The 15,252-nt window shown below is 48.3% G+C and overlaps 1 protein-coding gene across 4 annotated transcripts in view; it reads right to left on the bottom strand.

Moving 5' to 3' along the window:
- Positions 1 to 15,252, bottom strand: part of LRRC1 (leucine rich repeat containing 1) — a 130,095-nt gene that overhangs the window by 2,022 nt on the left and 112,821 nt on the right. For all 4 annotated transcript variants that reach the window (XM_027959033.3, XM_060403075.1, XM_060403074.1 and 1 more), the window contains exons 11-13: positions 9,741 to 9,856; positions 1,928 to 2,100; positions 1,014 to 1,150 (exon numbers count right to left, since the gene is read on the bottom strand). In XM_027959033.3, coding sequence (XP_027814834.1) covers positions 1,014 to 1,150; positions 1,928 to 2,100; positions 9,741 to 9,856 — 426 coding nt within the window. The remainder of the gene's footprint in view (positions 1 to 1,013; positions 1,151 to 1,927; positions 2,101 to 9,740; positions 9,857 to 15,252) is intronic.

Raw genomic sequence — 15,252 nt, forward strand, 5'->3', positions numbered from 1 at the left:
GACAATGTTTTAAAAATTATATTATTAAAGATGCTATGTGCTCTTCTGCTCCTAAAACAGCACCTACCTCTCGCCAGTGAGTCTGAGGAAGGGCATCGTAGGGTAACAAAGGCAGGGCAGAACTCAGCCAGTGAGCAGTAAAGCCATGAGATAAAATTGAAGAGCCCTTTTGGCTGGAGTCATTTTGTCATGCTTAATTCCTACTCTGCCCTCTACTACTGTAAGTAAATAAAAGTCCCCCGGCGGACAGCTGGAATAACAGACTGCTGCCTGGCAGTAATTTTAAAACCTCCCTTTGTCTTGGGGGCAGCAAGTATTCCCCGTGAGCTCTGCTTATGAAAATCTCAATTAGTGTCAGGAAGTTCAGAGGCCAAAGTCAACTTGCAGGAAGGCTCACAAGTTGTCCTTGACTCAGCCAAATGGCAGAGACACATGTCGAGGATGGAGGCAAGTCGAGCTGAGCGGTCCCCTCAAACCTATGCCTGATTCTGAATGAAAGCGTGTAAGGGAATCCTACGGAGGTCACACGCTCTCTTCAAGAAGGTGAAGGCTCCTGGGTCACATGACGGGGAGCACCAAGTCCAAGAGGACAGCAGGCAAGCTAAGCCACTCGGTGAAACGTGGATGAGTCCACATGGCAGAGCTGTACATGGCGGGGGACGGAGGGGAGCGACTTAGCTCACTGCGAACAATGGAAAAGAAACTCTTCCCAGCTGATTTTAAGAAAGCAGTGGGGGCCTGAGGGGAAACCATCACAAAGAAAGAAAAAGAGGCACCCACACCCTGTGAAACAAACACATCTATAAGTCCCAGTTGCTCTACATGCACTTGGTGAACCAGGACCTTAGAAATATCTAGCTTTTGCCTTCTAAAAAAAATCCTTACCTGCCAAAGGCAGAAAGGAGTAAAGACTATTTGAAAATAAGAGGGCTCTTTATCAGGCGCCACTCTCAACCTCAGAAGGCGTTTCCATTGTGAGCATCCGTGAACGCCAAGCAGCCCGAATCCCGTACCGTTTCGTTGTCGTCGTCATCCTTCTCATCGTCCAGAAACCGGATGGCGCTGACCCGGTGGACCGCCCGCTCGTTCCAGGCCTCTTCTGGCACGTCGTGCACCAGGCTCTCGAGGGCGCCGCAGCGGGGCAGGTTCTCTGCCGGACAAAGGCCACGTGAGCAGGGCTGCCGTGGCAAGGCGACCCTGTCTTTCCGAGGATGCCTCAATCTACCTGAGATCACATCTGCTAAATCGGCCTTTACTATTTCATTCCAGAACGTCATCATGATTCCCAGACCTCTTTTTTAAGATTCTTTCTTACACGCTCACTTCAAAATCTTCCTCTTGACAGTGAGGTGGCCACACATGTGGGATCTAGCCCTTTTCTTGGCCGCTCAACCTACACTGTCCTCTTGGGGTCTTAACATTCCTCTAACCAGGCTGGGGTCAGCGAGGTGACTCCATTTGCCCAGAGCCTTCTAGACTTCTTCTATCAAAACCAGCTCTCAGCAAAGGCTTTGACAGCTATGCCACATGACTATGAATGCTTTTTTTAAAGCACATATGAGTTACAAAACAAAGGTATAGTTACTCAAAACAACTCCCTGGCTTAAAAACGCTGGAGACCATCAATACTAATCCTCCAAACTGTCTGCATGAATTTTAAGGGACTCTTATCTCTTTTAGGAGGACATATGTGCATTTTCAGCCTTAGCTGGAATTCAAAACCAGAAGGCTATTTAAGGAATGCCAGGCGTGATACACAGGTATGAGCATGTGTTCTGCAAAGATACGGCAGAGGCTCCCCAGGGGAGACCCACAAGGACCTCACAGCTGGGCTGGCCTACAGCCCCATGGCCAGGGAGAGGCCTTACAGATGGGCAGGAGCCGCTGCTAACTCTCGGGGCCAAGTGAACCCAGCCCTTCAATTCACCTTGGCAGGTGGGTTCAGAAGGCAGCTGAGGAAGTAAGACACAGGTGAGGATCTTCTCCCCGGTGGTGTGGTCGGTGTCCGTCTGGAATGTGAGCAGGGGCTGGGCCTGGTTGTCCGATAGCCAGAGAGCTTTCAAGTTCAAAGCGGTCAGCGATAAAGGCAGGTGCGACAGCCTTGGTGCAAACACAAGGAGAGGCTGGGCGCTTACAGTCTGTGATTAAATCAAACCTTGTCCACAACAGACAAAAAGCCAACAACTGCTTCCTGAGACTGGGTGCGGTGTGTGAAATGATGTTCTGCTTATACTGAGATGCACTGTGCCCCCTTTGCCAGGAGACGCCTCGCAGGGTGACTGTGCCACCCTTTCCCGCCATCACCTCTCTCTGGCACCTTCAGGCCACCGGGCAAAAGGATCAGGAAGTTACAGCACACACTGTTTACTCTTAGGCTGGGAAAGTGAAAGTCGTCAGTCATGCCCCACTCTTTGCGACCCCGTGGACTATACAGTCCATGGAATTCTCCAGGCCAGAATACTGCAGTGGGCAGCCTTTCCCTTCTCCAGGGGATCTTCCCGACCCAGGAATTGAACCGGGGTCTCCCGCACTGCAGGCGGACTCTTTACCAGCTGAGCTATCAGGGAAGCCAGTTTCCATGTGAAGGTCAGGGCGGGGGTAAGCCAGCGCACTTGTGGAAGGACCCAGAAGCCAAGCCCTTCCTGAGTCAGGTCAGCGGGGCTGCAATGAAGCCGTGGGAGTGCCTGGTCCCAGGCGCTCCTGTAAACCGGGATGTGAGGGAGGCTGGGGCGCTGAAGAGTTTAAATCGCAGTTAAAGATTACAAGCGTTTTTTCACGGACTCCACCTGCTCTCTCCGGGGAGATTATTTCAGGCATTCCATTTTAGACGTTAAAGCTTCTGAAAGCTCCCACTTCTCAGACACCTACATGATCATTAATTTCCACCTCAGATTGCCTCAGTTTCAAAGGGGATGGTATCTATTAAAGCACTTTAAAAACCTGTAACGCGATTCCTCAAGATTAGTTTTATATTCATGCCTGTACAAATACTTGACCAGTGAAATCCATTTAGTGGAGACTGTTACCAGAAATCAGATGTACTTGATACCTGGCAAAGGCAACTTGCAGAGAATCCCTCAACCAGGGGTGATTTTGCCCCCAGCGGACACCTGGCAACGGCTAGAGACATTTTGGGGGAGGTTTGTTTTTTCTTTATTTTTTGTGGCCTCGCCATGTGGCTTGTGGGAGCTTCGTTCCCTAACCAGGGACTGAACCTGGCCCCGGGCCTTGGAAGCAGAGCTCTAACCCCTGGGTGCCGGGAAAGACCCTGGGGACGCTGCCGTCATCTAGGGTCACGCTCGGATGCCGCCAAACACCCTACAGTGCACAGGGCAGTCCCGCAACAAGGAACCTTCCGGCCCCAAACGGAAGGGCGCCGAGCGTGGGGCTGTGGTAGAAGTCAGCGCTTTATACACATCACTAATTCACTCTGAAAACACCCGAACCTCTGCAGATGCCAGGAATTTAAGGCTTAAAGAGCCGAAGGTTATACCTGATCAAGTATTTTTACTCTAAGGGTGGCTCCATGGATTAAATGATGGTTCCACCTTAGAAGTGATTTCATAAGTTAGATAAAAAATAAGCTGATCACAGTTTGTTATCTACAGTATGACACATATTTTCTTCAAAGAAATTTCTGGCCCATTAGTTCTGAAAGACATTACATGACAGTGTGTATTCTGGGGTTCTTTCTTCTATGAAATGGTACCTCTATCTCCACTTAACATACATAGAAGAGCTGCCTAACATCTCACCAACAGATTAATACTGCCTTATCAGATGCATTTTGAATTGACAGACTTATGGGAAATAAACTAGAACTCTAGGAAGAGCAGCTAGACTCCAGTAGCATAAGACTAACCCAAGTAAAACGTAAGCACAGACCAGCTGAGTTATTTTAACGGATGAAGCTAAAAATGACCAAAGAAAGCAATGAGAGTATTAACAAACTTTCTGTAAGAAGAATAAATACATTTTCGCAAATGCCTTCCCTTGTCCTATTTATGGAGGTGAGAAAATATTTTCTTTTCCTAATCGTCCAGGAAAGGCTGATCCACCCCCTACACATGCAAGGGGTGTGGTGCCAGATAATCATAGGGAACCGTGCCCACAGGGAAGTGAGGTTCTCAAGTCAATGCCATGAAACTTACCTATGTTAAAGGACCCCGAAAAGACTCCACGTGGTGTACCTGCCAGTCTTGTACTAATGACAGTCAAACTGGGTGGGAGATATGTGTTTTTAAATCCCAGAATCCACCCAGTGCAATGACGTGCATATACCATAAGGATGCCTGGGGCAGGGGTGGGGAACTGGGGGGCACAGCCGCTTACAGCCCCAGCTCCCCTTTTTCTGAGGCAGCGGTTGGGTTCCTTGAGGTGGCTTGGAAGTGAAATCTCTGTGCTTATTTGTATAAGCTTCAAATGATCTCTCATCTGCCTAAATGCCTTCACACACACGCTAAACGCAAGGAAGCTGAAGACACAAAGCAAGTATCTGTCAGACACTATGATGGGGCTTTTTAAAAAGAATACCCTAATTCACTGCAGGCGCTTAAAGGACATCAAACCCTCTTTCATGTCACGGAACCCAAGGATAATTTCTTTTCAAAGTCTGTCCTTATTTCTTTGTTAAAAAGGAGTTAAGCTAATATCCTCTGGAATGTTTCAAGGTCTTGGGCAAGAAATCTATAGTCAGCATCTCTACTTTTAAGAGCAGAAAGAAAAGAATAAATCAAGGCTTGAAAGCTGGCATGACACACAGATACTGAGAACACGGTCATCGTGGCTTCTCAGGCTAATAACTGGCTTCCCAGCTAAATGCTAAAGCAAAGGTATAAATAAAAGGCAAAGCAGAGCATCAGTAACAGCTGCTAAGGATGACAAATCACATCATATGAACTAAAGTAAGTCATTAGACTCCACAGCAACAGGTCTGAAAGTCACATGCCACCGAGCCAGGCAAGACGGACACGTGGTCTAGAACACAGGTTTTCCTGCAAAGCATCAGTGTAGCAGCTGGAATACAGCTGCTACCGGCCAAGCACACGCCACACACACGAGCTCGTTCACCCGTGTCTTGTGGACAGAGGTGTTCCCAGTGCAAAAGGGGAAAAAAAGCCTCTGCTCCCTGCCCAGTCTGCAAACAGACTCCGCGGGCTGGGCGGCCCTGCACTGACGCACCGCAGCCTGAGGGGGTAAGACACACACTGCCCTGCTTCTCTGGGGTGAACCAAGTCAGACACAGGCCAGAAGCAGAGTTTAAATATACAAAATCTATGCATATATTAAATCTATATATTATGTTTTCTATTTTTTAAAAGTATATATATGTATATATTCCCACTTTCCAGCAGAGTTAATAATATATTTTTGGTTTATTCTGGTACCTTCCACTCATTACAAGATCAACATAAGAAGCCACAGCCCCGTTTGTACACATCACCAGGTTCCATTTAGGACCACATCCCCTAAATAAATAAAGAAATAAAAAGCCTACAGCTACTATTTACAGCGACAGTACAAGGACTGGAAGAAATGAACAACCGTGTCGTGAGCTTCTTTTTAGGTACCTCGGTGACCAGCCCAGCCTGACGTAACCTTCCCCACCTCTGATTAGGACCTTTCTTTTCTTAAAGTCACTCAGTTGTGTCCGACTCTTTGCGACCCCAAGTCCTATACGGTCCATGGAATTCCCCAGGCCAGAATATTGGAGTGGATAGCCTTTCCCTTCTCCAGGGGATCTTCCCAAACCAGGGATCGAACCCAGGTCTCCCTCATGGCAGGTAGCCACAAGGGAAGCCCAAGAATACTAGGGTGGGTAGCCTACCCTTTCTCCAGTGGAACTTCCTGACCCAGGAATCGAACCAGGGTCTCCTGCACTGCCGGCAGATTCTTTACCAACCGAGCTGTGAGGGAAGCCCCTCGTAGCTATGAGGAAGCTATGAGCCGATTAGGACAGCAGTTGCTTTATCCAATTTTCTTAACAACCAAACGTGGCTGACTGATTAATGTAATACTAACTTAACTGACAGCTGAATGTTACTTACAACTGAGCATTTCATCTGTTTCTTCCTACTAGAATTGTTAGTTTTAAGTAAAGTTTTCAAAATGTTTAAAGATTCATACAGCGAGCGAATATAATCGGTGAAAAAAATGTCAACAGTGCCTAAATATCTAAAGTGAAAGAAAGCCTCCATAACCCCGGGTTTCCAGTCGTCCTTCAGGGGAATCACTTCACTCTCTGGAATTTTCCACAGGCAAGACATTCTAAAGACAAGAGCGGGATCTCCGGGCACTGGCCACACAGGCGCTCAGCCCTGGGCATCGTGGGTCACAGGGCGGAGGCGCAGCTCACTCTCCAGCAGCTCAGGGCTCCCCAGTCTGGCTACACTGTTGTGTTGCATTTTCTCTTTTAATATTTTTTCCAGCTTTATTGACAGGTAACACTTTGTAAACCTGAGGTGGACAGTGTGATGATTTGATGCACTGACATATACAGTCAGTTCTCCGTGTCTGGGGATGCAGGACTCACAGATATGGGGGTCCACTGTACTGCAGCATCTAACCTAGGGGGCTGGGCACTTGCAGGCGTCTGCCCCTGTTGGCACCCTGGTCGGGGCAAGGTCCTGAAACCAACCTTCCCAAGGATACAGAGGACAAGGACACTGGGAAATGCCTGCCTAGTAGGCTTAGGACCTCCATCTCCTCATATAATCACCAGTGAGTATGTATGCTGGAGACATTTAAGATGGGCTTCTTGGCACCTCTGAAGGATACGGTACAGTGTTGCTAACTGCAGTCACCTGCTGCACGTTAGACTCTCAGAGCTGCTTCACCTGCTAACTGGAAACGTGCGCCCTCCAGCATCTCATGTCCCCACCCGCTGGCCCCTAGCAACCACCACTCTATTCTGTCTCAGCTTGTTTAGATTCCACAAATCAGCGAGATCTCACAGTATCTGCCTTTCTCTAACTTATCTCACTTAGCAAAATGCTTTCAAGGTCCATGTTGTAAACCGGAGAAGAACATGGCAACCCACTCCAGTATTCCTGCCTGGAAAATTCCATGGACAGAGGAGCCAGGAGGGCTCCAGTCCGTGACATCACGAAGAGTCGGACACCACTGAGCGACTGTGCCCATGCTGCAGATGGCAGGGTTTCCGGCCTTCTCACAGCTGGAATATTCCACTTCGTGTGTATGGATATGAACACACAGGCACACACCGCATCGCCTTCACCCGTCCACCCGGCGTGGCTGGAGCTGTTTTCACACCTTGGCTACTGTGAATAAAGCTGCAGTGAACAGGGAACAGGAGACGCCTCTTTGATGTCCTGCTTTCTTGTCCAGAAGTGGAACTGCTGGGTCATACGGTAGTTCTATTTATAGAAATTTATTGAGGAAAAACTCCATGCTGTTTTCCAGAGTGGATGCACCAACTTACATTTCCCCAATACTGCACACGGGGGCTCTTTTCTCTGCCAACACGTTGTATCTCTTGTCTTTTTAACAAAAGCCATCCTAATAGGTATGTGGTGATACCTTATTTAGTCTTTTTAACTTAATCTTTTGGATTATGAAAGTCAAAGGTACAAACTATCTTTCCACTGACAGCCCTGGTCTGCAGTATTTGGCATTAGTAGTACTTCGAGGAAGAGGCTCAAATACCCAATTTTGTGTACTTGGTGGACAGTCCCATGGGGAAGAAGCTGAGAGTCAGGGACCTCTGTGTCCTGGGCCCATGACTGATACAAGGCACCTCCTCTGTTACTGGACCCGGAGGCTTCGTGCTTTCGTTTCCAAGAGGCATTTTAGGAAAAATTACTGTAATTTTTCCTATCAAATGTGTCAAAGAAGGTTTCTAGGAACGAACATGCAGGGCCCCTGTGCCATTTGCTATATTTATATGCTTGGGAGGACAGATAGAAACTTCTGTGGTGTTTGGTAGGACTTCCCATGGTGCGACATCTCTGCAAGCTGAAAAGCTGACATGACAGCCTCTTTTTTATGAGCTTCTATACCGATACTTTGAATAAGTAGTCATTAAATACATTTAATAAGTTTGAAATCTGGCTATGAATCTGCATATACCATGGCCTAAATGGCACACTTAACCCGCTCAGATGACAGCTGTGGCACTCGGCATTTTAATTGGGTTTTCTCCACCCTGGCCCAGGCGTAATAAAAATAGAACTTTCCCTTCTTCTGAGAACTGGAGAACAGGGACTTCACTGGTGTAAAAAGCAGTTTTTAGACACCAGAGTCATCTTTCTGCTGAAGAATTAGTCATGCAGATGCATGCTCTCCAGAGCAGCGAGAACCAGGACGGGTCTGGAGTCCCTGGGCTTCTCCTGCTGCAGGAAGAGCACAGGAGGGAGGGAAGGGGGACCTTCTCACACTGCACGTCTCCTGGGGGCTCGGTCCAAGCGGAAAGTCAACATCCAGCTCTAACTAATCCCGAGATTCCAGTCACCAATGAGCGGCCTTAAGAATCTATCCTGAGGTCCTGAAAGCATCAACTTGAATATGGTGAGCGCTTCTTGAGGCTATAACTCATCACCAGATTCCCCCACGTCCTGCTATTTGTTTAGCTCTGCTGCCCACAATCCATTAGCAGGAGTGAAAAATTGTGGCCCATGCCTGACCTGCGAGCTGTGAATCACTGAGGACACAGTTCCCCAGACACTCTTCAAGTCACCAGCATTTACCACTTAGGACCACTGATCATCTTCCCCCCGGCCCCAGCCCATCTAACACTCTAACACCCCGTCCCCCACCCTCTCCCATCTAACACTCGAAAGCATTTTTAAAATTCCTCTTGGCAATGAAGCCTGTGACATCAGGTACTTTGCAGTGGCCTGCCAGCTATTCTGCAGAACCAACATTTCTCATGTTTTCATTCAGTTAACAAATATTCGCCAGGCATCTCCTGAAGGCACAAATCACAATGACACACAGCTGTCGCATGCACTTCAGGTAACTTCAGCTTTCGGAGGCCCGCACGCAGGTAAACAGGCAGTGATCACTGGGATAATCCAGAAACACAGACCCAGAGAGAAGTCTTCCCAGAGAGGGGCATGAGGGAGAAAAGACAAAGGTACAGAGCCAGAGAAAGGGTCGGAGGTGGAAAGCAGAGCCTGGGTAGGAAAGTGCAGCGACGCCTGCAGTGATGAAATCCGCTCAGAATGGTTGAAACTACTGCACGTTACAGGCTGGTGAGCATGCCGGCAGGCCTCTGACCCAGAACCCGACACAGACTGGCGGCTCTTTAGGTTTCTTAGACTATGAAGCATTTGGTAATTTTGACATCAGCTATGGATCTTTTCGCCAGCAAAGTGTCTGAGTACAATATTGTTCACAAAGTCACAGGTAGAGCTGAGCATAACTCCCAGCTAAACTCTAGCTCAAACTCACTGGAGCTCATTTTTCAGATGAGGAAACTGAGGCCCATGGTGACTCATGGAAGCCAGTTATAAAAGCCAAGACCTAGGTCTCCCCCCACCTTCCATTAGGATACCACCAACCAAAACCCACATCTCCAGCTGCACCCACAGTACCCTGAAAGGACTCTAGGCGCCAGCGGCCCTGACCTTGTCCCCTCCACGGGCTCCACCACCCTGGCTCCCAGACTGAGAGCTTCCGGGCCTGGCTCAGGCGACCCATCAGTACATGCTCTGCCAAGCGGAGCAAAGGCGAGACGGCCAAGGCTGGGCTGGAGGACCGTTTGCTTATCTCGGGCTTACCTATTCCCTGCCACATCCAGGACGTGCAGCTCGGCCGCCCGAGACACCTCTGCGGGGATCCGAGTCAGCCTGTTATCACGCACACAGAACACAGTGAGGCTGCAGCAGCCGCCAATCTACAACAGGAAAAAAACACGACAGTTTTCCAGGCTGTTCTGCGATACGGGGGTGGGACTGGAGGGTCTTGTTCCTCAAATGGCATGAAAAGGACACACAAAATTCTATCACGTGATGATTAAGTCTCACTGATGACAAACTATGATCAATTTAGATCATACGAAACATTGAGTAACCTGATAAAAATCTCTGCAAAATAGTAAACATTCACGTTCTCAATGAAACCAAGAAAATAAACAATACAGTTCAAAAATTGCATTCTGAACAGAAAGTCATTTTATCTTTCAAATATGCTAACCACATGACATAGTCCAGACACATTTGGTAACATGGGAGTTTAAGGATTCAAGGCTGGAAAACAATATGAAAAATCATAAGCATATATACATATGTATGTATAACCGAATCACTTTGCTGTACACCAGAAACTAACATATTGTAAATCAACTATACTTCAATAAAAAGTTTTTTTAAAAAAAAGAATACTAGGTTTTTAAAAGTTAGGCAAAAGATGGTACACACACACACACACACACACACAGAGTTTTCAAGACCTGCCCACTGTATTAACTTCAGTGTTCCAGTTTATTTTAAAAAAAGGAAAAAGAGAGACATCTGAGAGATGATTGATTTCTACCACACATCTTTGAATAGCTTTTGGTCATTCACAACTTAATTTGATAAACGCATTTGCCTTTGACAAATGCAAAATCAACCATTTTTTAGCAAAAAGTAAATTCGGTCGGTTATGACCAAACTCTGGAAAACCCTGGAAGACAGTGAAGGACAGGGAAGACTGGCGTGCTGCAGTCCATGGAGTCACAAGGAGTCAGACACGACCTAGCGACTAAACAACAACACAGTTCAGTTCAGTTCAGTCGCTCAGTCGTGTCCGACTCTGCGACCCCATGAATCGCAGCACACCAGGCCTCCCTGTCCATCACCAACTCCTGCAGTTCACTCAGACTCACGTCCATCGAGTCAGTGATGCCATCCAGCCATCTCATCCTCTGTCGTCCCTTTCTCCTCCTGCCCCCAACCCCTCCCAGCATCAGAGTCTTTTCCAGTGAGTCAACTCTTCGCATGAGGTGGCCAAAGTACTGGAGTTTCAGCCTCAGCATCATTCCCTCCAAAGAAATCCTAGGGCTGATCTCCTTTAGGATGGACTGGTTGGATCTCCTTGCAGTCCAAGGGACTCTCAAGAGTCTTCTCCAACACCACAGTTCAAAAGCATCATTTCTTCAGCGCTCAGCCTTCTTCACAGTCCAACTCTCACATCCATACATGACCACAGGAAAAACCATAGCCTTGACTAGACGGACCTTAGTCAGCCAAGTAATGACCTACTGCTAAAAGCGTAAGTCAGTATCTGCACCCACACCAAATCCAATTCCTTTTTTTTTAAAGTAACCAATTCTAAGGTAATTGAGCTTAGTATGAGTCTGGTCTTCACAAAAGAATGCACTGCCTCTCTTGAATAAGCTGGCTGTGGCTTCTACAGACAGGAAAGCTGAGCCAAGGGGGTGCAAAACCAGCTCGTCCTAGACACAACAGCCCGCAGGCCTGGGGCCACGCTCCACTCTCCATGCAGGCGCTGTCCTGACTCGGAGCGGCTGCTGCAAAAGGGCTCCTGAAGGGACCTATTGATTCCGGCCCATGGAAAAGTACTCCAGGGCCTCCCGCCACAAGAGGAGCAAGACACCTGGGTCTTCATCAGTGTCTGAATATACCTTCTGCCCTTTTCTATATTTATCTCTGTGTTAAATGTACGTTTGGACCTTAACAGAAGGCACATTTATGAAACTGCTGCATAATTCTTTTCATGGACAACTTATTATACCTTCCCTCAGAAGTTAATATAAGGATTCTGAAGTACTATATTTAACCACAGCACGTAACCGTAATGAATGTATAAGAAAACACAGAGGAAACAGGACTAACATTCCTCTCTGATTACCTGGAAACACCCAGCTATGCGCCCCCTTGATTCTCAGTATCTGCATTTCCCATCCCAGAAAAACCGGTTTGCCCACTGTCCTCTACAAGACAGCGTGGACTGTTATTTCTCATCACAGTGTTTCTTACAGAAACACCCTTCTGTCATTTTCGAATCTTACTAATAACCCCTAATAAGCAAAAACATTCTCTAACCCCACACTTCCATCCCAGAACCCCTGGTCCACATCAATCCATTGCCTTCCTAGTCCACACAATCCTCTGAAAGATCAATTGACAGGCTGTTTAATTTACATGTTTACATGTAATCAGGGTGCCTGGCCTCTCATCTGCCCTCAGCGGAAGCCCAGCTACCAACCAACATTCCTCATGAAGGTATGCTTACACGCTTGTATTTATTTGTTCACCTACTACTGAAAGCCTGTGTCGTGAAGTTGTCATCTGCTTCCATGTGCAGCAACTGGAAACCACAGAACTCTTTTCTCTGGCAAGAATCACTATGTCTGATGCCGTGTAGATTTTGTGTCCTAAGAGAGGTGTCAGCATCTCCCAGGGGGCGGGCATTCTGCCCTCCCTTGAGGAAGGGATCAGTTTCTCTCAGGTGCCCAGGCACCTTGGGAAAGGAGATGGATCGAAACCAGGGATGCCCTGGAGCAGGTGAGGAGCGACAGGACCAGAGCCTCCCTGATGAATCTAGGCGATCCCAACAAGATCGACCCACAGGGAGGAGCGCCTGCGGCCCCCAGGGGCCTGCCCTGGGTCTGCAAGGAGGGGCAGACACACCGCGTCCGGCCCAGCTCTGCGGCAGCACTCCCCCGCACACCGGGGAGGGATGAGGGATAAGGTCATGCGGGTGCACAGAGCTGAGACTGTGTGGGGATCTGGTGCTTCGCTGGTGCTGAAGCTGTCCACCGCCTGCGCCGACAGGGTCTCTGTATCAGCAGGAGGTGCCCATGGTTGGATACACCACCACAACACGTCCGATTTGTACCACATGCAAATACCATCTACTCCTCCACAATCATCAACTAATGAACGTGAGTCAGAGAGGGCTGTGAACGCTGTCCAGGCAATAAAAGCTCTGCCCAAGTTCACACCCCTTAAGGGCTTTAGGGTAAAAGCTGGGAAACCTGGAGGGCGTGTGCTGCCTATGTGTTCACGATCAGTGGTTTATTTTTTTTTACTTCCCCACTCTAGTGTCATGCCACTGGAGAGGTCGAGGGAAGGAAGGCAGTGTATCCCAGAGCCTCAGGCGCCCTGGGTCCCCAAGGCGGGACAGTGGCCTCTGAGCCCCACCGGCCACGTACTAGGGGAAGGATGACAACAAAGAGCCCATCTGGGCCAACGTCCGAGGGCTGCCTCATCAGGGAAAAGACACGAGCACCCCCACGGGGCCCCTGTCCAAGTCCCTGGGAAGGGAGGGTGCGAAACTTTGGCTTTTAGTAAAAATAACTGGACAGTTCAAACCATGACTCACAAGACAGGGCTCTGCACAGACGTCAGGGCGGGATGCGGGCACTGGGGTGGGGGTGGTCTTTGGGGTCACACAGACCCGCAGTGGAATTCCGGCACCGTCCTAGGTCCTGTGGGTTCTCACGTGTTGCTTTAGCGAAAGTAACAATAAGCTTTAGGTTGAGAGGAACCACCTGCCACAGCCTCTATGCTAGGACCTGGCCTGTTGCCTCTGCTGAGTAAACAGAGCTGGTGTTTTTCCAAGAAGGTCAAGTCCCAGGTGCGAGTCGGGAGGCAGTCCACGCCTGAGCCCCTGCCACGTCGCTGGGACTTCACGGAGGCCGCCCCCTCAGCCCCAGATGCCATGAGCCCGCTCGGGCTTCAGTCCCCACGACGGTGCCTTAGGGTGGCATTTCTTGTGTTCACAGGAGTGAAGAACTGCCCTGAGTTCAGGACTGCGCTTTGCAACATTCACACGCAGCTTTGCTTTCTCTTTCCGGTTCAGGAGGCAGAGTTTACATGCTCCTTAGGGGTCAGCAGGACAAAATGCTCATCACTTAGGAATTCTGGGAAGCAGAGTTGCTGTTTAAGTAACTTATCACCAGTGACATAGGAGGCTGACATTTTAAAACCACTTTAACCTCATAATAGCACACAAGGGTAACAGCACCACAGAAAAGAATACGAGGGTCTGGACTTGGATTCCCTGAGAATTATATGACGCAGCTGAGGACACTCACTGTGCTCTCCTATTCAAGACAAAACCATCCTTGACCCCCTAGCGCTGGTCTGATCCATCTCAAGGAGACGGCACCTGCAGATCACGGAGCAAGCCTTCGGGCAAGATCAGCTTTCCCCGAGTACTAACTGCCCGCAGGGGACAGCTCAGGGGAGACCTTCAGACAGACTGCAGGACTCCAAGAGAAAGGCTGTATGAGTCACCTTTGCCCATATCCTGCCCCGAGTGGAAAGAAACTTTCTTTTCCTTCAGTATCTTCCTTTCAATATATTACTGTAGCAGAACTGAACCTATACTTCACCAGCCAAGAGGGAAAATGTACAATAAGCAAAATCGGGTCAAAATCCCATTGGAAAAGAAACAACATGATGTGTAATTTTAGAAACCAAAGGCTATTTTTGCCTCTCCCACCATCATCTGTAGCATATTATTCAAATGCTCCCCACTCCAGAAATATTTTGGAGACCGTGTGGTTTTGGGACTCCCTGAATCATTGGGCCACTGACATCAAAATACCCACTGACAGCGACAGTATTCTCGTAATTATGAAAAAGTAACTTAGGTGACTGGAAAAATAAAAACCACAGATACACACACGACGGCGTGATGAGGAAACAACTCAAACCAAGTCCTGCCACGGAGGGATAATCAACCTTAACATTCGGCGGTGCCGGTGCCCGGCATCTGTGGTTATAAACACGCGCTTCAACAGGATCGGGACCAGCTATGAGCTTCAGCACCTTCGTCTGCACACCGGAACGCCCTCTCACCCAAAACGACACCATGAATGTTTTCCCGCAATCAGTATGATTCTAATAGGATTTTTACTGACCGCTTAGTTATTTCCTTCTACAGAAGGATCACAGACTACTTAGCATATCACCCTTTCAGACACTACTTATTAGTTCTTCCGTTTCTTTGCTGTGTGAGCCTGGGCAAGTTACTTAACCTCTCTGAATCCCAGCTTAGAACTCTATTGGAGGCAGATGATTATTTGCCTCTACCTAATAGAACCGTCGTGGAAATCAGACAAGAATTAGCCTGAAGCCACCTGGCACATGCCAGCTGCCCCTGTACATGCTTGGCATGGTGCTTGGAACCTGTTAGACACCTCTGTGTACATCAGGAGAAAAAAAATCTTGGGCGTGCCTCTCAGTGTACACTCCTGATTGCTGTCTTAGGATAAATTCTTACAAGTGTAACAACAGAATCAAAGTGTATGCACAGTCTTTAAGTTTTTAATAACAC

Source organism: Ovis aries, chromosome 20, assembly GCF_016772045.2.
Source record: "Ovis aries strain OAR_USU_Benz2616 breed Rambouillet chromosome 20, ARS-UI_Ramb_v3.0, whole genome shotgun sequence".
Lineage (NCBI taxonomy): Eukaryota > Metazoa > Chordata > Mammalia > Artiodactyla > Bovidae > Ovis > Ovis aries.